This window comes from Pundamilia nyererei, unplaced genomic scaffold, assembly GCF_000239375.1.
Source record: "Pundamilia nyererei isolate P.nyererei 1_Seehausen unplaced genomic scaffold, PunNye1.0 scaffold00661, whole genome shotgun sequence".
In the NCBI taxonomy this organism is placed as follows: Eukaryota; Metazoa; Chordata; class Actinopteri; order Cichliformes; family Cichlidae; genus Pundamilia; species Pundamilia nyererei.
In genome coordinates, this window is record NW_005188062.1 from 44,952 (window position 1) to 67,970 (window position 23,019).

The 23,019-nt window shown below is 39.8% G+C and overlaps 2 protein-coding genes and 1 non-coding gene across 3 annotated transcripts in view; 1 reads left to right on the forward strand and 2 right to left on the reverse strand.

Moving 5' to 3' along the window:
* lrp6 (low density lipoprotein receptor-related protein 6) overlaps positions 1 to 6,689 on the reverse strand; it is a 49,002-nt gene extending 42,313 nt beyond the window's left edge. The window contains exons 1-2 of the mRNA XM_005754793.2: positions 6,281 to 6,689; positions 951 to 1,347 (exon numbers count right to left, since the gene is read on the reverse strand). Coding sequence (XP_005754850.1) covers positions 951 to 1,347; positions 6,281 to 6,335 — 452 coding nt within the window. The 5' untranslated portion in view covers positions 6,336 to 6,689. The remainder of the gene's footprint in view (positions 1 to 950; positions 1,348 to 6,280) is intronic.
* A 3,368-nt stretch (positions 6,690 to 10,057) lies between these two features.
* Positions 10,058 to 21,898, reverse strand: mansc1 (MANSC domain containing 1). Its single transcript, XM_005754792.1, has 4 exons — positions 21,352 to 21,898; positions 16,316 to 16,642; positions 15,318 to 15,458; positions 10,058 to 13,025 (listed from the first exon to the last, which is right to left on the reverse strand). Exons 2-4 carry the CDS (start codon positions 16,566 to 16,568, stop codon positions 11,989 to 11,991), a joined length of 1,431 nt encoding a protein of 476 aa, XP_005754849.1. The 5' UTR covers positions 16,569 to 16,642; positions 21,352 to 21,898; the 3' UTR covers positions 10,058 to 11,988.
* On the forward strand, positions 13,267 to 13,339 carry trnat-ugu (transfer RNA threonine (anticodon UGU)). Its single transcript has one exon. It is a non-coding gene; the product is annotated as a tRNA-Thr (tRNA).
* Positions 21,899 to 23,019: the final 1,121 nt, after the last annotated feature.

Here is a 23,019-nt window from a genome sequence, read left to right on the forward strand (position 1 = left end):
ACTAGTAAGCTATAGTATTTTTCCTTTGGGAAGGTACCATCTGTGTAGTCTGCAATTCTGTTGAAGAAAGATGTTGAATCTATTTAATTATTGTAGAAAAATAATTGATTTCTGTGCATTTTTATTTTTTTTACACATGCATTGAATTTAAGTTGATTGCGTCGATTAAGCATCACAAGGCGGAGGGTGGGGTGGGGGGGTTTGCCTATTTTTTTTGCTGGCAGTTTACAACCCCGTTAGTTAGGTTGTTTAATATTTCTGCTAAGTACTCTTTAAATTACCAGAATAGGGATGATGGTGTAGGTTTAAGTAAATTAGATAGATCAGTACTGCTGAACTATGAAATATTTTGGGTGCAGTGTATTTTTTGCATACAGGTATAACACAATAGCTTTAGTGTTTTGTTTTTTTAAACTTGAGTGTGAACTTGCACAAAATGCAGCACGATATTAAAAAAAACAACAAAGTTTTATTCATTAAGAAAAACACTATCGGATTCATATTGGTATCGGCAGATATCCAAATTTATGATATCGTTATCGGTCATAAAAAAGTGGTATCATACCATCTCTACTATCAACATGTCCTCCCCAAGAGGACAATGAATCACCCCCTCCCACAAAAGAGAGATAACAAAAAAAATCCTCAAGTGTTGACCCAACATCCCCCCCCCCTCAAAGACCAGCTGCTAACATTTTGGCCTAAAGGGGAAGAACCAAAAATGCCTTTTTCAGACAGAAGAAATTATTATTAGTTTGAACTAGGAATCATACAAAGCTCCAAGAACAAAAACAGAGCTGGAAAGAAGCAGATCAGAGTAGTGTAACATCATCTGCCAAACCTCTCAGTAACCTTCAAATGGATCAAGGATCAACTCGGAACCAAACCACCAGCTACATCCTGACATTCTTCTCCTGCAGGCCGGAAACCAGCCAGATGATCAGACTCACCCTCGTTCTGGATCCAGGGCGATGGCTCTCGGCTGGTCCAGCTCCTGCCAGAACAGAACCTTCCTCAACGATCCGTCCAGCTCAGCCACTTCAATCCGATTGGTTTCTGAGTCTGTCCAGTAAAGTTTACTCCCTAACCAATCACACGCCAGTCCATCTGGGGAGGCCAGACCTGATACCACCGTCTCCAATGCACTAGCCCCCGACTGGTTGAAGAAGGTGCGTTTGATGGCCTCCTCGCTCACATCACTCCAGTAGATGAGGCCCTTGGAGAAGACATAGTCCACAGCTGCGGCGTCCTCCAACCCTCCAACCACCACCGTGGCGTTAGCCTTCTCATGTGCCGCATCCACGAGCCGAAGATCTCGCCTATTCGCATATAGTAATAGAGGCTCACCTGGAAGACACGGAAATATCATTAGGATTGCACAAATCAAAAAAACAAAGACATAAACATAGTTTTACAACATAATGCCTCATGAAACTGCCCTGAACCTCCACCGTTTGGATGTAAACAACAGATGTTTCAGAAAGCAGCAGCCATGCTGTATTCCTAGAATATTTAAAGGTAGAATGGGAGAGAGAGCCTTCAGTTTTCAGGCACCTCTTCTGTGAAACCAGCTTCTAGTTTGAATTTGGGAAACAGACACTATCTCCGCTCTTAAGATTAGGCTTAAAACTTGCCTTTTTGCTAAAGCATATAGTTAGGGCTGGATCAGGTGACCCTGAATCCTCCCTTAGTTATGCTGCAATAGGTGTAGGCTGCTGGGGGATTCCCATGACGCATTGAGTATTTCATTTTCAGTCACCTTTCTCACTCAACATGTGTTAATAGACCTCTCTGCTGAATCACACTTGTTATTAATCTCTGGCTCTCTTCCACAGCATGTCCGTCATCCTGTCTTCTTTCTCTCACTACAACCGTTCGCAGCAGATGAGCCTGGTTCTGCCAGAGGATTCATCCGGTTAAAAGGGAGTTTTTCCTTCCCACTGCGCCAAAGTGCTTGCTCATAGGGGGTCATAATTGTTGGGGTTTTTTTTCTCTGAATGCATTATTTTAGGGTCTACTTTACAATATAACGTGCATTGAGGCGACTGTTGTGATTTGGCGCTATATAAATAAATAAAATAAATCGAATTGAAAATTGAATTGAATCATGCTTCTTTTCCTTTAACACAATGCTGGTGCTTAATCTAGAACTGGTTCTGATTGATCCCAGTGCCAACCGTCAGGTGCTACCTGAGCATGAGGTTAGAGCAACTAGAATCAGTGATTTCAGGAGAAATACATCAGTCATCTCCACTATGATTTGCTTTCCATGGAAATTATCCAAACTTCATCTAGAATTGTTATATAATCCCTTTTAAACTTTCAAAATGTAGACTGGACTCTGGACTCTTAAGCAGCTCCAGCAGCACTACAGATCTGCATCTGGGAAAAGATCCGGATCCAGTGCCAAACGTGGGACTGTCTGCATGTCTCCACCAAAAACGGTTGGTGTTTGTGCAAAAAAAAAAAAAAAAAAATGCAACACCAGCAGAACACGGCTATGGAGGATCTTCTTTAAGAACGTCACCAGTGACTGCAGACCCAGCCCACACATTGTGTCCACCATGACATCTGAGACAGCACTGCTTTGTGATAGTCATCTCTTGAACCTCTTGAAATGCGGACTGGTTCCCAACAAACACTAATGCAGAACCAGCTCTGTCCCAGCAGCAGAAAAAGTGTTACCCACGCTGTGGAAATATGGTCCAATAAGAGGCCCGCCATCTTCTCAGCAGCCATGCCTCCCCCTTTAGCCTTGATGTTTTCTGTTCAACAACCTGACTGAAGCAGAACGAGCTCTCAAAGCGAGCAGCGCAGTCCAAGCATGACACGGCGTGCTGACGAGCAGCCAGAGACTCTCAGCGGCATCCTGGCTCTGAGCCCAACCCACAATCTGACACATCGAGGCGACCATGAGCCCCACGGCACCCGCTGCCTGCTGGCCTGTTTTCACTCCACTCGAAGGGGGTGGGGGTGGAGGGGGGTTTCCTTCTCCAAATATTTACTGAACCAAGACATCAAAACTTCAATTTCAGGTCCCTCCAGGCTGCTTACAAGCCGAACCGTGCCAGGAGGAAACATGAGGAAATCCGACTCTTGGGACTCGCTGACTGCACACAGAGCTGATGTTTACCTCCATTAATCTGCTGAGCGCGTCTTCACTGACTGACTGACTGTTCTACAAATAGAGACAAATGTCCAACATCAGAGCCCAAAATAATCAAGACACTGCAGACACAGCTGAAAGCTGCAGGTAGTACACGGACTGTGAGCAACCACGCGTGAGGTAAAGACAAAACTGTCAGCCTCAAATTTCAATCTGATAAATTTACTTCTAAAAAATAAACTGAGCGAATGGGGTTTAATACTATTAGACTTACTTTTCTGAGTTGCTTTTGAGCCTGAACCCATCTTATATCGCAACATCAGTTGGAAAGAACTTAATTTGTTAAGTAAAGTGACTTTCTGCCGTCTCTTATTCTCAAGAGGTTAAGAGCGTGTAGCTCAACAAACACGTTTGATCTGGCAGACTTTTTGAAAAATAATCAGAAGATCAAAATGAATCAATGAAAGAACAAACAAAATCCTTCATTTTCAGTGCATGTGATGATCTGAGCTGCGATTGAAGGTTTGGGAGAACCACAAAGATTTTTAAACTCAAACTGGGCGGTCTGAAGTTTGGGAATGTCTGGTTTACAGTGAGGTGTCAAAAAACTGCACTTAAATTATCCTTGGCAGAAAAAGTTAAACAGACAACCTGAACTACGACATCTCAGCCGCTTGGTGAGGTCATCATCCACACAGTGAACAGACGCTCGTCTGATCAGTTCATGGGTTTGACCGTGAAAAGTTACTGTATGATCATTTTAACTCTTCTAACTCAGCAAAGAGCTGGACTTATTTACAGGATCTGTACCCATATGTGTTGCCATATTTTCACAATAGTGGAGATTTGCACGAGTCACCTGCAATAATTTTACTTACCCTGTTTTTCTTTCATTCATACTCACATTTAAATATAAAGTTTAAATGAAGCTGAAACCTAAACAAAACTCATGAATAATCAAAAAGGGAATTGATGGAGAAACTTCAGGCAGAATATATAATGACTCCGGTATGTGTATGATCTGATCAATAACCACCCAATCATCAGGCTGCCTTACCATCCCATTTAAGTCGTGAGTCAGAAAAAGAAACTCGAGAATGCAGGTGCAGGTGGTGGGATTAGTTAAACCCATCTTTTTTAAACTTGGCTCTAGTGCTGAACCGCAGCACAGCAAAGAGCAACGTGAACACTCTGAAGCCTCTGTGATCTACATACGTCATTGCTTCATTAATATTTTTAATCCTCAACTTAAACTCATTTTATAACGAGTTTAGGTTCTTTAGTTTAGTTTTATTCTGTTCATAATGTTTTAAAGATGTTAACAAAAAAACATTAATATTAGATTCATGTCCTTTATAGTGAGTGCTGGCCTAGAACTTGTGCAGAAAATTGTCTTTCTAGCAATTTTTTTCTATAATTCCTCGCTCATTATCAATTGCTTTTAATCACATTTTTTATATATAGCCTTTATTAATAATCTGAGTTTAAATGAGTGTTTTCCGTTGCGTTGGTACAACTTGCTTATTTCAAATAAATATATTTTAATTCCCACTTTTTCTGTCTTTTATATTCCTGATGTACAGTGAATCAATGTTCATTCATCCCAGATGCAGAGTCTATAGAAACAAGTCATAGAAGACAAGAAACAAGATAAAAACTAATCAAATACGCCCCAATCACCATCCCACAAAGTGATAACAACACCAGTGTCTCCACAACAAAGACTGACAAACATGCAGCTCCAAATCTTATATCTGTTAATCCCACTCAGTGTTGGACTTTGAATTCTTGCTGCAATCTGAATTTAACCAACTGTTAAGCATTTGTTCTGGTACTGAAGATCCAGAAATGCTCATTTAAAAGACACTTACACCTTACATTTGTGCTTTGGTCTCATTTTATCCTTAATATATAATAAATTATACATTAAGGACATTATTATCATCACCGTTTTTTAAACTGTTGCAACAAAAGAAATTACCAAATATAGGATAAAGACAGCATTTTGTATATTTATCTGATTGTCCATTTCTGGTGTAATTTGATAGCAAAAATATGGGGAAAATAACTAAATACATAGCAGATAAACCTGACATTTAAAAATATTTGTTTTACAAATGTTTAACACACATAATTATTGGGTAACAGTTTGACACTGAAATCTGTGTAATGAATATGTGATATGATAAATGAATGTCTCTCACTGACCTATAAACTTTCTTTACATAAGATGGCTTTATGGGTTTTATTTTTCATCCTCTAGTGTTTACTGGATATTATCAGGAGCTCCTCAGACCAAGATGATGATCTGTATGATATCGTAAGTGTGAGATGTACTACACAAATAAAGTTAGCCCTGTTCAGTTGCTGTGATATAGTATTTCTGCTCTATTGCACAGCCGTGCTGTGTAGCAAACACTAAACTAAATTTAACGGAGCATTTTTAATGGCGATGACACCTTCATGAATTTACTTTATTCGGTTTACTTTTCTAAAGAGATCCGCCTCGGACTCATTCTTTACATCCTTTAGATCCAGCTAGCAGTTCGCTTTCATTGTAATCCGAGTTTAGAGGGGTTTTTTTTCTTTTTTTTTGCAGTTTTATTGTTTCTTTACTGTCAGATTTATACAAATACATTCATTTCTCACACGTGTCCAGTCGTGTAGCTGCTGTTTTGTGTGTAATACTGTACATTTATTGGCCTTGCTTTTCTTTATTCTGTTCATTGTTATCAATAAAGTTATTTTTCCATGTAGATGGTTTATTAGCTATTAGCTCCCTGATGCTAACCAGCTCGCTCCCTAGCATTTGTTATGCTAACTGCTGTTGAGCCCGATCCAGCCCGTTTTTAAGTTACAAAACACAACCAGGAGCGACCAACTGCGCCAAATACATATTCCCGAGACAAAGGGGTGCGCTGGAAGGGAAGCTGGCGGTGCTGTGAGTAGTCTCTGGTGGGGTATTTTCCAGCTAACAGGGCTGTTTGTGGTTTCTCCTCCAACAGCAGCAGGCTAAGCTAGCTCGCTCCACTCGGGAGAAATCCGACCCGGAGGCCGAGCTCCAAACATCCACAGAGAAGGGAAAAAGCTCCCCTGGGCTGCTAACAGCACTTTTTCGCGTCTTTTACGCGAGGGGACGTGTGGGTAAAAGTCACAGTGTGGACACAAACTCACCTCGTATGAGAAAACAAAAACTACACAACAACAGACTCCGCAGCGCGACACCCATCTTTCTCCCGATTCTCGGCCCAGCCGCGGCGGCTCGTCAGCGGAGTATTCCCATTGCTGCGGCCGCTTCCTTGGCTAAAAAAAAAGCGGATTTCCCAGAATATTCAGGTCGATGTTCGGCTCCGGTTCGCATTACACCGTGCCCGCTTCCATCCCGGCTGGCTGCTCGCTAACTGCGTCGGATAAACTCTCGGTGTCTCACATTGTCCTGCAGGAGCTCCGTCGTCTCCTTCCGCTGTGAGGAAGCTGCCCCCCTTCTCCAGCCTCCGCCTCCACCGCCACCTCGCTGCCCGGCTTTCTATTGTTGTTCCGCCTCACAGCCGCTGGTACGCTCACAACACGGAAACGTCCCGCAGAACCGACTTCGAACCCCCACAGAACCCCACCCCCGAACACAGACGTTAACCCCACATTCCCGCGGGACTACTTTATCACACGGACAGGGGCCCCACAAAACAGGGCCCCAATATCATCCAACGGCAGGGGCGTTTCCAGGGGTTTTACATCAGGTGGCACAAGGCAAAGGGGGCTCAGGAAATCATTATATACTATATCTGCTTTTTTATACCAAATTCAGTCATTTGGTAAAAAGATTTTAATCACCTTTGTTTGTTAAATCGCTGCATCACAACATGTCTTAAAAATCCAAGTCTATGTAATGCCATAAAACATCAGAAGAAACACATTTTCACCAGAAACCCACCATAATCACAGATATAGCTGAATCTGACACTTTTATTTGATTTTCACACAAAAAAACCCATTATGTGGATTATTAAAAAGTGTGAAATCTGATATTGTAAATAAACCTACATAATGTGATAGATTTTACAGCACTTTTGATTCTAAATTTTCTTTCTAAATTTTGGAATTTTACACTTTTTACCTATAGCATCTGATTTCAGGTTTTCTCAGTTTCTTCACACCCTATAAAGTTTACATGTTGCATTTTTCTATTTTTGATTTGCATTTTAATGTTTTATGCCTTAGAGATGCAAGGTTGAGATGGGCAACAGCAGACAAGAAACAGTGGATAGACATGGAGCTGCCAGGCAGAATGAAGTACATGATGAGGTGATGGAGAAAAATGATAGGGATAGGCCAAGATGGAGGTAGATAACCTGTGGTCGCCCCAAAAGCAACTTTGAATTTTATTAATTTCATGAAAGTAGCAGCAGTAGCATATAAACAAGAAAATTACTCTGGGATTTATAATTTTTACATCTCAGTGTTCTGTTGATAATAACTTTTTACAATATTATTATTGCTTTATCATTATTATCATTATTATTATTAAGATTTTATTCATGAAACATCAGCCCCAGTTTCAGGTTTCAAACATCAGAAAATGCAAGATTTCTCAAAAGCTTTCAGAAGGAGAAAGTTCAATGAGGATGTGAGGCCTCGGATTACAGAGTACACTTCCTATTTCAGAGTAACAGCTTTTCTAAAACCTCTTGCTGATTTAATAAAGTGTGGATCACTCTCGTCTTATCTAATGAATGTATCTGTGGGAGATGTGGAAGTGAAAGCAGGACTGTAAAATTACAAGCAAGGTGGACGGGACTCAAATGTCCTGCTAAGAGGAAAGGAAAGCATCTCATTTAAAAAATTTCAGGGTTTAATCACCAGGTCAGCAAAACTGCCTCACAGTCTCAGGAATATGAGGTAACTTGTTAGCACATTAACTACCACATACCTGATCATGTGCCTGTCATGAGTTCAACCACAATATACATCACACTATTTGATCAGTGACTGAGTTCATAGGATTGGGTTTAGACTTGATGATACTTTTGTAAGTATGGCGAATATCCAAATGAAATTTCAAGTGCTGAAAAACTCATTTAAGCTCCGTTAAAAACTTGAATCATTTGAGCTTCAGTATCATGAGATAAATCATTACTTGAATAAACTGCACCAATTTATTGTTATTATCTAGATTCAGAGCAACAGGAACAAAATTTGAAACCATGGATGTTTGATCTGTTTAATGATAATTCACTGAATAAAACTTTAAAAGTGCATTCTGGGTAAACTTTCAAGACTCACGTCAGCATGTGTGATCAGTGGCTGCTCCCTGAAGTCAGAGCAAAGGTCTCTTTTTTTATCTACATTTGATGCCAGGCTCATCTTTTAGCCACGATTCTTTAGGAGTCAAAATCATTCCTGAAACTGAGCAGATGATCACTTTCTGCCAAGCGGTGTTGACAGCAGCTCTGAAGCACCTGTTGCATAATAAACAGCTTTACTACAAATGTTGAGGTTGTGGACTTCATCAGGGTCATCATAAAACACATTACAGGCAACATTTCAAAGGGTAATAAGGTAAGTATGCTTTTGGTTAGATGTATATGATGTTTGTTATATTTATGATGGCCCCAATGAAGGCCACAAGCAGAAACACATTAGAGTATTAAAGTTTATTTTTATGCAGTCATGACCAAAGGTTTTTCGCAGTGCCACATATTTAGTGTTTTATATACATTTTGCTGTTTCAGTTTTTATCTAGCTTTTTTTGTACGTGTTTGTGATCTAGTGAAGAACAATGGTAAGAAATCCAGTTTCAAACACTTACAGGAGAGTCAGTATAATATATGATTTAAGTCCACTATAGTAAATATTACAGTGCTAAGCAAAGATTCTTCATATGAAGTTTGGGAAGCTTCTTGGCCAAGGATCCAAAATGTTTATTTGATGATCTCGAAGCCTCTTAGTTACCACTTTTATCTTGCGACACAAGACAAAAGACGTCCTGGAAGATCATCAGTCTGAGGATTTTTTTATGCTAGTTTTTGAGTCGAATAGTGATAATCTTGGAACTGTGATAAAGCAGGAGGATCACCATCTTGGGCCCAGAAACTGACAGACAGAAGGGTCGACCCTGTAAACGTTAACTTTTTGCATACATATTAGCCCTGTGCCATATTTATGGCCAATAAAAGTCTTTGAAACTTGTGAAATGCTTATGACTGTTCTTCACTAAATCATAAAAAAACATTTAACCTTCTTCAAAATAATTTTTGCGCAGCATACATAAATATATCTGGAAAAGTGAAAATATAAAAACTTGAAATTTTGAGGAATTGTCAAACAATTCTCAACTGTTTAACCTGCACCAAGAATTTGTCCAAAGTTGGAGCTCAGCTGGACATGATAGAAAAGAAGCTTGATCAAGAACAGCATCGACCAAAAACTCAAGTTTATGAGAAATCTGCACTAACATAAGGCTGAGACCTTTGGGAGTTTGTTTGCAGTTTTTAACAGAGATGAAATGTGGGGTTTTTTTCAGCCCTGAAAGAAGTAAAAATACTCAAAAACTTATAATACAAGTTAGATAAATCTTAACTGTGACAGCAAGTTACTCTGAAAATACACATTATATGAAGGTAGAAGCATGCATGGCTCCATGACATATATTTAAGTTTTTGTAGATTTAAAAAACAGATGGGTCAGGTGGAAACTTTTCTCAGACTCAGGCTGATTATTTTTGTTGCTGTAATGAACCTGCTCCCAGTTTGGTTAATACAGAACAGTAATAAATGTGATGGTGTGATAAATGTGAAATTTTATTTAATTTGGAACAACTTTACAAGATTAATTTTGATTATTTGTTGGTAGATCACCCAGATGATAAAAAATCACAGTGGTTCTATTTAAAATCAAACACACTCAAGCAAAAATAAATCTGCAGACTCAGAAACTTTTCAAAAATCAACAGTTTTTTAATCCTTACAAGAACGAAACATCAAAGTTCAAACTTATGCAAAAGCATCACTTCACAAAACAAGACCAAACTATTACCATCCATGTAATTGTTAATTAGACAATCAAAGTAAAAATCAGAGCAGTATCAGTGAAAACGCCTTATTGGTGCAGCTTCAGTTTATCGGACTGCTGCTGCTGCCACCTGGTGGTGAAGTGACGCTATAGCAGTCTCGTTTCTGCACATCCAGTACAATACAAACGTCATTATAGGAAAATAGTGCGCAGCAAGTGTCCTCTTACTTATGAAAAAAAATCAGCAGATCATAGTCATTAAAAAAAAAAAAGGATACAATAGTGCATCGATTTTCAAAGGATTGCATCCATCGTTTGAATATTTATCCACATGTGAAATACAAAATACAAAAACACCACAGTGAGAGAGTGAGTCTGACATCTACACCGGTCAGGTGATTTAAGAAGCAATCACAGGCTCGTATGGCTGAAGCGTGTGGGAGGAAGAAGACATGCAGGTGTATACACAAAGGGGCCCGCGACCCCGCGGCGAATCAGAAGAAGGCCAGAATCTGAATCAGAGTCCGCTTGTATAGAGTTTCTTCTCGCCAGTCCACTTCAGAAGCTTCCTGAGTTTCTACGAGTAAAAATATTGCTGTTTGTTCTTTGTTCCATCGTCAGCTGAAGTTTTGGACCAATGAGCTTCCCAGCAGAACTCTGAGTTCATCATGTGATCTGAGAGGCCACAGAAGGGCAGTGTTACCGCCTAAAGTCTGAAGGCTGCTTCAAAGTTGCACTATCACTTGTTGCACAAGACTTAAATAGATCAAGTAACAACTGAGGAATTTGTCTCATGAGAAGTCAAATAATCTAAAAACATAAAAGCCCAAAAATATCTCAAAGTTTGATTTTTTTTTCACAAAACAAAAACACCTCAAATAAATTCTAAGAATAGTTTTTAAATCAAGAGATATTTTGTCTTCATTGTGAGAACTTTTCAATATAACTCTACCATTTTTTTCTTTTGTTAACACCAATAACAGAAAAATTAAGGTATGAAGTCCATGATTGGTCTGTGATGAGTTTAAGGAGGCGGAGTCTGAAATGGAATGAGGTTGTCATCTTTGTACTTTACCTACTGACTGTATATAAAAGATGGACATGGTCACTTAAGGTGAATAAAGCTGAAATAATCAACAGTGAAGACTTTAAAAATCATGTGACTGGTGAGCTTGTTGAATGACTTCTTTGTTAGAAAATCTGGAATGGGCGGAGTTTGTTCACTATTGTTATAAACATAAAGTTCAGCTAGCTAAGCCAGCTTAGCTTAGCTTTTACAGGGTTTTTCTTTCCTCAAAATTGGTCTTATGACCAATCTTTTTTTAAATGATCTCTGTCAAAACCCAAACATATGCAGGAAATTTTGTTTTCAGATGTTAATTGAAATGGCACTCATGAGTTTTTGATAGTGCTAGCTGAAACAGCATGGAGGCCATAATTTCTCTACTTAGAAAAAAAGTTACTAAAGTATGAACACACAGCTCCCCTTGGTTTCTCTTTCAGCTTGCCTCCAGTTTTAAAATAGCAACATGGCAATGGTCACAAACCAACAGGTAATATCAATATCTGTGTCTATCTTTTACATAACATTGGTGGTTTGGGTGTTAAAAACAACAGAAAAAAATGTTGCTAGCAAAGCAGTGCGCTATTTTTTAGAAGATCAAAAAGTGACAGCTCTTTTAAATGCAAAGAAACTAAATATTATGTGTACTCTCCGGCCAATCACAATCCAGTGTTCTCCACAGTATGACAAACCTTTCAGGAGGTGATGTAGGTGCTCCATTATTATGTAACTTTGTGCTATTAAACTAATTGAATAAATTCAATAAATCTCACTGCCCCTCTGGGCTTCCGTCCTTGTAACGTTTTCCTTGTCACACCTCGTAGTGCAGATCATTGAGTTCCAGTCTCGTGTAGTGGCGTCTGTCGAAAGACTCCATTGCTTTGCGGCCTCCAATGGCGAGGGCCATTGTGAGGATGGCAAGCACCAGCACCACAAATGCCACCATGCCGCTTTTCATTGCTCCATGTGCTGCTATCCCTTTGCCTCTGGCAGCACTTGAATTCTGGAGGATGTGGTCAGACTGAACAGCACCTTTGGGGACAATTAAAAGAGTCGCCGCGGGCGTTGTCCTGGTGGTGGGCGCCTCAGTGGTGGTGGTGGTAGTTGTAGTTGTTGTTGTGGTAGTGGTGGGAGTGGTTGTTGAAGGAGGAGTAGGGGGGTTTGTGGTGGTAGTTGACGGAATAGTAGTGGTGGTGGTTGGAGGTGTGGTTGTGGTTGTTGTGGTAGTTGTGGTAGTTGAAAGTGTGGTGGTTAGAGGTGTTGTGGTGGTTGGAAGTGTTGTAGTCGTGGTCGTGGTGGTTTCAGTGTTTGGCTGAAGTTTTTCGGTAGTTCTGTATTTGGCCTCCTTGTTCATTGTTACAACAGGAAGTGAGGTGGTTGGAGTGGTGGTGGGGGTGGTGTTTGGGGTTGTGGTGGGAGTTGAAGTATGAGTTGGCTGGGTGGTGGTGATGCTGATAGGATGAATTTTTCCTTTCCTGGAGGTTTTAGTTTGCTTTTTGGTGGTTTTGTTAGGCTTTTTTATGGAGGTGGTGGAAAGAGGTGATGCTTTTGCAGTGGTGGGTGATGAGGTCACTGCTGCCATTGTGGCAATTATGATGATGGGTGGAGGTGTGGGGGTGGGGGTGGAGGTGGAGGTAGGGGTTGAGGTTGTGGTTGATGGTAAGGTAGTGGTTGTCGGTTGTGTTGTGGTAGTGGTTGTTGTCATTGTGATAGTGGTTGGTGGCATTGTTGTTGTTATACTTTTTGGGGTTGTTGGTTGTGCAGTTGTTGGCGTAGTTGGTGCCAGTGTGGTGGTGGTTGTGATGGTGGTAGTGGTGGGAGGTCTCACAGTGGTTGGATGAAGTAAACCTGTGCAGGAAAGAAAACACAAAGACATAAACTTAAAGATTTGTATAGAATTGTTTGGTCAGCAGGGGGAAGCAAAAATCCACAATCATCCAAAATTCAACACAAACAAGAAAAAGTGAGTTTTAGAAGGCTAAAAAACAATTATACTGACATTTGATCCAATTTGGTAACAACCATTCATGAACGGTTTGGGTTTAGTGGTATGTCACATATTACAGGTGTGTCTCACACTGACATATAGGGCTCCATAGCTCAGGGGTTAGAGCACTGGTCTTGTAAACCAGGGGTCGTGAGTTCAAATCTCACTGGAGCCTTAACTACATGCCTTCTGTGAAAGAACCAATACTGTCTGTTAACTCTCTGGGGAAAAAACTCCATGACATAAAATATACCCCATCATTTAAAATGTTTGTTCAGGTGCTTGTTAATTATCTTTCATGATACAGGAAATTTGACACATTAATATTTAAAATTATTATTCTTTTATATACAGGTGAAGATATTTATGATAACCATGATATTTGAAAATAGGACATCAATAATGCACATATATGATAACATTGTATATTATTTGGTAATGTTATGGTTATGGACCTCTATGTAGTTGTATTTTGAGTTTAATTATTCATCCATTCCCTTCCACTTATCTAGTTCAGGGTTGCAGGGGCAGGGTCTGGAGCCTATCCCAGACATGCACAGGGCTAACACGAAGAGACAGTCAACCAGTCGTGATCACATTTGCACCTAAAGTCTTTAAGTCTGCCGTCATTAGCTATGTCTGGGCCCAAACTACGCTGCAGGTCCCTAAGACTAACGATCACTGCGGCATTACTGAGAGTTGAAAAACTGTCTAAATTCTTTCATCTGTAATAAAATGATCAACATTACTGCTCTACTAGGGGTAACAATTAAGTTTAACATCCAGGCATTCATGAAAATAGAATTTATGAAATTCAATGGAGTTAGAAGTTAGCAGTGAGTTAGCATCTAAATAGAATATACCATGTTCTGACTGAGATATTTCTGAAAACAAATTAAGACGTACAGCTCTGTTATCACCTTTACTATCACAAGAAAGTAAACAGCAGGGATGTTTTGTTGGGTTACTGAAGCTTGACTAGCTGGTATATAATGATGTACTAGGTGATCGCTAGCGACACAGCTATATTAGCATAATATAATCATTGACGCTGGAGGACGAACACTAACTTTTTTCCACTCAATAAAGGTAACGTGAGGGTTCCCGATGGTTAGGGATAAATGCAATCGCATGGCAGGATTCTGTAAATGGACCAAACTTCAGTCAGGAGAACAACTGAGATAATCCATCCACAATACGCGGTTAGTAATTAATATACTGCTGCATTGACTGGGTTGTAGTTACATCGCAAGGTTTTAAAAACTGTGCTTTAAAATTAATAGCAGTAATAAAAATTGAGAGGCTGACAGTGATCACTGACTGTTTTTAGGGGCTTTTTTGGGATTGGATAGAACAAGATGAAAGCATTAAAACTAGTGCTGACAGCATTAATCTCGTTAAAATGACTCTAACGCCATAACCGCATTAACGCAGCAAATCTCTGTTAGCGAGTTAGCACGGATCGCCCCGTGCGTGGGGTTGCATGGCACTAACACGTTAACGAGCTAAACGTGTTAATGCGTTGTCGCCGTGCAGCCCCACACACGGGACGATCCGCGTTAACTCGCTAACAGAGATTTGCTGCGTTAATGGGGTTATGGCGTTAACGTCATTTTAACAAGATTAACGCTGACAGCACTAATTAAAACGTTAAAAACACAACAGCCTTATTAAACGCAGAGTAGTTTGGACCCGGAAGCAGGATTCATCACAACATCACTTAAAGACCGGATTTAGAATCACCGATTAACCTAACCCCACTAATTGCATGTCTTTGGACTGTGGGAGGAAGCCCTGGAGAAAACCCATACAAACTCCACACAGAACGCACAGCCAAAAATGTGTGTGGGGAGGGTAATTGATGAACGTGACTGATCTTCCACAGGTATCAACATAATATCATTATCATTAATTTTGCTTTTGTTTTTGTTTTTTAATAATAATGAAGTGAAGATCCTACGGTGAAAAATGAAAACTATTTTCTAAACTAATCAATAATACTTCTAGTTTTGGCTTAAATTTACTTATTAAAAATCTTCAAGAATCCGAAGCTGAATGTATGCAAAGCTGGGTCACTCATGTCTTTGTTCATCATGCATTTAATCATCATTATTAAAGTCATTTTCTGTGTTTACAATGAGTATCTGACGTACCTTTGTAGATGTCATAGGTGTTGATGCCCTCCTGAGCCTTCGTTAAAGGACAGTCCTGCTCCATCTGACAGTGGAACAGGAAGCAGTTCTCATCACCAGCGTGTTTGTTCCCGTTGAAAACCACCATGTTGCATTTAGCACCTTCAGAAACACAAAGTTAGTTTTTTCCTTTCACTTTTTTGAGTCACAGTTTTTGGCTTATAGTGGTCTGCTGTGACCTTTGAGACTGATGAGCCTACTATAGAGAAACTGTGATATATCCCACGGTAGCGATGGTTACAGGAAAAAAAAAAAAGCACTGACCAAAAACCAGATATAGTCTTTAGATGGTTACATGTGGCCGTCAAAGCCAGTAACCTGGGTTATACTTTCTCTGACTAAATTAGGTATACATGACGAAACAAGAAGAGCAGCTCCCCTTTAATGAAGCTTTGATTTTTCTTATGTCTGGTTTTGAAGGTAAATATTTAAATTTACAATCTGCACAAATTACCCAAAACTTTCACCACCAGGGCCAGCGTGACCTCAGTTCTCAGGCTTTCCTCAGCACTATACAAAGGTATCTTGGACATACAGTCATTGCTGTTGTTTCTATAGATCCTGGTGATGATTTTGCAGGGGTGTAAATGGATGGAATGAGCATAGGGTGGCACCAGCCCACCATTTATACTTGGTCCCCACAGACGCTGCTGGCTTTTGTAAATTTCCTTAAGTAATGCTTTTTAAAGCTGTACTTCTTACTGAAGTACAGTATTTCTATTTTATGCTGCTTCCACTTCTACCAGACTTTAGATGCCAGTACATTACTTTATACTCCATACCATTTATTTTAAAGCTTTAACTGTATTAGTATTATCCAATAATATTATGGATAGACTAATGAGTGCTTTTACTTTAGCTACATGCTTCATGCTTCATGGTTCAGACACAGTTTTTTTTAAACATATCTTTAAAAAACATAACCTTTGACCCCCATGTTCCCCATTCACTCTGCTCACCTGGTTTGACTTCCTCTGAGCAGCAGGCGAGGACGCAGTCCCGCTCAGAGTGGACCACCCGGGCATCCATGGCTGTTGTCGGTCTGTTTAGCGACAGCCTGACGTCGACTATGGCGCTCTGGTGCTGCCTGGAGAAACACGTCTCCGGTTCCAGTGCTGACACGGGAAGTGATATCATCACTATGAATGTGAAAGCAGCGTAAACGAACAGCATGAGCGTCCCCAAGGGTCGTTCAGAGGTGGGAGGGGTCATGGCTGCAGTGGGCGTACTCAGATCAGAAAGGCCTCGGTGTGCAGAGCAGGACAGCAGAAATCCACAGAGATGAACTGCAGAGCACAAACCCACTGTTATTAAAGTTTAATCAATGATATCATCACTTTAAGTGTTTCACAGCAAACACTCAGAACAACAGAGGCAAGATGACACTGAACGAGAAAAAAGGGCAGGAAACGTCAGGTGGATTTTTTTGGAACCATTGTTTTAAGTCAAACCTTTTAGTACATCTTATTAAGTCTTTCTTGGACTTTGTCTGAGACTTCAAACCCTTGTCAGGATGTCTCAGAGTCCCAGATCTGTCTTGGACCACAAAGAGAGCAAAATTAGATCTGTGGAGAGAAAATAGAAACCTAAAAATGGAAGCTGTTCCTGAAGGAGGTGGCGGGGCAGCTTCTTTTTTTAGATTACTACTGAACGAGGTCAGAAAGATGTTTGAATCAGAGAGAAAAATGTGGTAGAAGAAGCATTCAGACCGCTAATCTAAAGCTATTCCAGCGCTGCATCAAAATTAAGGAAAAGGAAAAGAGGCCACACCTCTAATAATGGAAACTTTAAACCTACAGAGACCACAGCAGGCTGTACATTTAATATGAGAGTCTTTGGGGATTGACGCACTGTTGGGGCCTGAGCTAAACATTAGAGCAGCGGTCCCCAACCCCCGGGCCTCGGTCCGTACCGGTCCGTGAGAGTTGAGGCTCAGGTGCGAAATGTATAGTTTTCAGGGTTTTTATTGGTTTTCAGCATTATTTTGTTATCGTTTTTATCGTTTACTCGGTTTTCCTGGGTCTTTTCATGTGTGTTATGAATAAATTTTCTTTTTTTCGGTACCAGTACTAGTTTTATTCTGTTGTATTTATCCGCGACACCTAAAGGCCGGTCCATGAAAATATTGTCGGGCATAAACCGGTCCGTGGCGCAAAAAAGGTTGGGGACCGCTGCATTAGAGGAATCATGTTTTCAGTGTTTCATTTTTCCACTCCAGTGGTTGACGCTTACAGACAGAAGTGCAAAAATCTTTTACATAAATTGTTGTGACTGAAAATCTGACATAGATCCTTAAAGAGGGCCCATTCTGCTTCACCTGACATCCTGCATATCGTTAGCTTCATAGCATAAGTGCCTAAGTCATTTTTTGGTCAAATTGCATGTGATATTTAAAAATATGCATGTGATATTTAAAAATATGCATGTGATATTTAGAAAATTAGTTTTTTCTTGTTTTCCGAAAACACAAAAAAATGACTTAGGCACTTATGCTATGAAGCTAACGATATATATTTCCTGTTCCAGCAATGGTACATGTTCATAAGGCTATTTCAAGTCACCACATGGTTGTAGCTCAGGTTCATTCAGCTGTGTATTTCAAAGGTGGATGCTTACAGAGCAGGTCAAATAAAAAATGCACCTGTCGCACCGCATCACATTCTTTAAGGGTATAACCGATCCATCCCCACTGAGTGGTTTTAAAGTGCATCCTGCATCCAATACTGTATGTCACATTCATCTACAGTTAATGTTTAACCAGACCAGTGTGAGCGATGGTTTAGCTCACTGGGTAGAGCAGGTGATCTATGTCCTGTGGGGCTAATGCAAAGACCTGGGTCTAAATGTGCCCCAAGGCTTTTTGCTGCATGTCTTGTAGTTGTCGTAGCGTTCCTGTCTTTTCGCCATTGTTTTACTGCAATAAAAGCTACCCCCCCCCCCCCAAAAAAAAGAGAAAAAAAAGAAAATTTATGTCCACACAGCAGTCCTATATGTCTTGATTAAGAATGGCTCAGAGGTTCCTGACAGTGTTGCTGGACTCCATCCAGAGTAAACATCTAGTTAGACACCATTTTTTTTGAAGATAGAGTCGAGTACCATAACCTCAGTTTTGTCATCCAGGCCTTTAAGTCATGCCTGTAATTTAACTAGCTGATTTGTTTCATGGTTAAATACAGCTGGGTGTCAGCTGCATAGCACTAAAAATGTTAGCAGCACTTTTTAAAAATAATATTGCACAAGAGAATCAAAGGATCTACGAATCGATGAAGTCATCAAAACTTAGAGAGCCCCTGATTAGACTGATGAGGACATCAGAAGCCCCTTAAAGGTGGATTTCACCATATTTAAGTTTTTCTATACTGCTAAGATGGTAGAAAAGAGGACTGTGATTACATATTACTCCTTACAGCTCTTATTAACTCAGGTGTTATCTGTGATGAGGTAAACATTAATCTCACGTCACAAAGTGTTCTACATCCTGATTATCACGTTTACTCACGGGGGGTGTAATCGAAAGATTCTGAGAACACGTCCATTACCACTTACACTGTGCACTCCAACCTCAACCTCTGTTTCAAACTGCCTTGATGTTCATGTGAAAGATCATTACAGGTGAGGAGGTTTAGAATTAGACCCTATACAGTATGATACTGTGTGCACTTTTCCTGTAGCATCCTGAGGCGTCTCGTGGAGAATCCTGGAAGTAAACCAGGTGCACATTTTCGCATTGAGTCTCCAACTGACTTTTGTCATGTGCAAGCGGGCATTTATTTCTAAAACACATCAAATTCACTTTGTCGTTCCTGTTTGTCACTTCCTGCCCACTTCTGCTCCGTGCAGCCTGATGCAGAGCCTATTAAAAAGTACACCTGACGTGACTTTAGGCTGCTGCTGGGATGCTTCTCTGTGGTGTGTCTGCTAAGCACATTAAAAACGCAGTGTTTTTGGCTACATAAGCAAAATTTACACTCATCTTTTTTACCACATTTGCTTTACTGTGATCTCATCCACGTCCTCAAAAATTTAAATATAGTTGAAAGATCATCGTTTGGATTTGGTGGAATAAATCCAGCTCCCATTGCACAAGTACAGAAGATGAAGAGGACCTTGTTTCCATGTACAGCCTACTTAACATGTTAGTTTGTATAAAGAGTTTTGAGTATTTAATAATTAAGAGCAGAAACTCACCGTGTGAACAGTCCTCCTTTAGATGCTCAGCAGCTCTGTGGGTCCACAGTCCACAGAGCAGGACTTTAGCCTGTTTTTCTGCTACGGCTGCTCTCCTATCAGCTTTACAGCTGCTGTTATCTGAGCCACTATCAGACAGATTAGTGCTCCTTATTCACGACAACATGATGACCCTGTTTTTATGTCAGCATCGTCCTCTACTCAACAGGAACCCTCAGCATGAACTTTTACTCACAGCAGTTTAACCCTCATTCTCCATCTTCCCTGTGCTAATGTGTTATACTAGCTTAACCATGAGTCTGTAAGTAGCCACCAGGCAGCACATCATTATATGTCAACTAACTCGACTTCACTAACTCCAAATATGACTTCATCTTTTTAGAAATCCACATCAGAACGTGGTATATAATCTCGCTAGTCCTCGTTTTAATGGGTGCTTGGATGAACCTTTCCTGTAACATCTGGGAGGACTGTCATGGTGATCATTTTATTAGTTTTTTTTTTTTTTTAGAAAGAGAAATTCTAACAAACCAGAGTTAGAGGTGAGTTTAATCTCTATATATTTTATGTTTTTTAATTTAGTCTTTAATTTCGTAAAATCTGCAACAAAGTTAATTAAAAACATAAGAATGTCATGGGGTGTATTCTTCCATGTCATATACAGCCTCCTCACATACTATCATGTCCACATAAAAGCCTAAAGAAATCAACAACAATTTCACAACCTGTCGAGTTATCTTACCACTAAATCAGGAAAATAACTCACTATGCTTATAGTGTACAATAAGGCTGTAATCAACTAAAACTAGCATAGAGCTTAACAAAATGCATCATTGATGTAAAAGCAGAATAGTGATGTAATAACCTCACAGAGCCGGTTTCATGACTCTGACAACATGACAACTCAGGGGCTGTTCGGGCATGTTCATTAAAAAAAGTAAAAGGAGAAGAAGTAGTTTTAATTTTTAACTAATGTCTTCTTAGTCTTAGTTCACTGTAATAAACTTTAGTCTGACATTAAACTTCAACAGAGTTTAAATAAGTGAGTTTAGGGCTAAGTGTAAATTACCTGCATGGCTAAAAGTTGCTACCTGAAAAATGAATAAATAAAAAAGTCCAATTTTAGAGATCTAAAACCTGAACCTTATTAACAGTATAAAAAGCCAAAACTGTGACTTCTGTGATACTTTTCTGATTTCAGACTATAGTTTCAAGTTTAACTAAATAAAACTCAAAGATCTTTTTGTAAATTTTGCCTGTTATTAGAATCACACTTGCCAATCACAAGTCATTAGCCCATGAGCCAAAAACTGCGACAGTGAACAAGCTCAAGCTCCAGCAGCTATTCCATCTTTTATATAAAATCTATGATTGAGGCACTGACTCCATCCATACATCACATCAACAGCAGAACACAGGATGACGTCACACAGATATCCCAGCTGTTATTAAGGGAGGAAATAAACGTCAATTTATAACATGGGAGTCTATGGGGACTGACTCTGTGGAGCCCCTGCTGGACGTCAGAAGAACTGCAGCTGTTGTTCTCTCAGCTCCTTTTGGATAATAAGAACTTGAGAGCACCTGCCCGGGCTGAGCCTGAGCTCAAGGCCAAAAATCTGTAATAAAGTGTGTAATAAATGAAATGCGCTGCACACATGACCGCATCTATAAGCTGGAGTCTTAGCACGAAGCTAATGTGTTGCTGCACACAGCACCTGCCCTTCAAACCTGCCCTGTACTGGTTTTACTGGTGCGGTAATGGAGCCTAATTGGGACACGAAGCGGCCGAAATGCGTTTTGTTACCTGAGCGGTCAGCGGGGACACAGATTACCTCGGCGCCGCCTCCATCGTCCCTCCGGCGGTCAGTGCGATGTGATGTGATGAGTCGGTGTTTGTTCAAACCAGCTTAGTTCCAGTAAGAAGCCTCAGCCGTCCCGACAGGACATGATGCTCAAACAAAAAGAAGGCAGAGGACGCGTTTCTGTTGTCTTAATAACGAACCCGGCTGTTCTCCGCCTGCTGAGGATGGAGGACGTTACATGATGGCTGGTGCGGAGGATCTGCTGCTTGTCTCCTGAGTCTGACCCATTTTAGTCTTTGTCCTCTGGTAGGGGGAGGGAAGGAGCCTGCATCCCCAATCTGAGGCTCACTGCCGTCTGATGTTCCTCCAAAAAGCCGGAAAAATATCAGAGAAACAGCCGGAGAAACCGGACACAAAGAGCTCCAGATGTTTCAATAAAGACACAGTTTATATAAGAGCTCCATACGGAGCCTCATCAATAATTAAATCTGATCATGAACAAAACATCTGAGAGAAAGGATGCCAGCGTGAAGCGGATCAATAGTTTATAAAGCCTCCAACATGTATGGAAGACCATTAACGCCTCTAAAACATTACAAAAACAACATAGGTGTAAATTCGACTGAATTTATGGAAGCCCATAAAGACATTAGAGCTTAAATAATAAATAAAACAATTGCAGTAAGTCAAAATCTGGACAACAAATTTTGAAACATACGGAAGCCCAATATACCCCCCTGAAAAAAATACAACTAATGGGATGTATAAATAGTAAATAAAAATAGATAATGTAAGCTTATTTGAAGCCTTCAAATAAAATGAAAAAGTAAAACAAAACTGAACCTAATATCAAAAGTATGGAAGTGCATTAAAGATCAAAAATAAAAAAATTAGATAAAAGAAAAAAAAAAAACCTGGTTGTGGAGGGCTAGTGCCAGTTACAGCTGTTATGGGGTGGGGTACACAATGGATGGATGAATGGACTTAAATGGAAGCGCAATACAACCCTATAAGTAAAAACAAATAATGAGAACTCCCTGGAGCTTTCTGAAAACATTTTATTATCTATCTATCTTTCTTAAGAATATGGGGACATATTAATATTTAAAACAATATTATTTAATTTTTAATAAGTTTGGAAACCCATTAAAGCCCTTTGATAATAACTGAATCGCAATGATGAACACAAACATCTAGAATTAACTGGACTAAATGTTTGGACTTACTAAAAGGTCAAAAAGACAAAACGTTTATAAACAACTCTCCAATAAATAAATAAATAAAGTATATCGGAACTATGGAGGCTCATTAATTCTGAAAACATTTAATTGTATATATTTTTATACACAGTTCATAGAACTCATGAGAGAAAATATTTCTTAAAATAAACCCGAATTAACCACCTAGAAAAACTTATTAAAACATGACTTGACATATGGAAGCTCATCAAAGTATGTCAGAAAACACAAATAGTGACATACGTAAAAAAACAAAGCACAATACCTTTAAGCATGGAAACCTATGATGTTATTTCCCAATAAAAAAACAGAAGTCAGCAAAAATTAAACAAGGATTTATCAGGTCTTTATTTGAATAACGTGTCAGAAATGAACATAGTTTGTGTTAAACTGTAACAAAATTTTCTTTCAACATAAACTGCTGAAGAGCCA

What these genes read in the sequence shown, in the direction of transcription:
- mansc1 (XM_005754792.1), bottom strand. Translation starts at nt 16,568, where the DNA reads ATGACCCCTCCCACCTCTGAACGACCCTTGGGGACGCTCATGCTGTTC. An exon ending in CTCAGAGGAAGTCAAACCAG is followed by an intron (nt 15,459 to 16,315) that starts GTGAGCAGAGTG and finishes GTGTTTCTGAAG; the next exon opens with GTGCTAAATGCAACATGGTG. An exon ending in CACCTATGACATCTACAAAG is followed by an intron (nt 13,026 to 15,317) that starts GTACGTCAGATA and finishes TTTCCTGCACAG; the next exon opens with GTTTACTTCATCCAACCACT.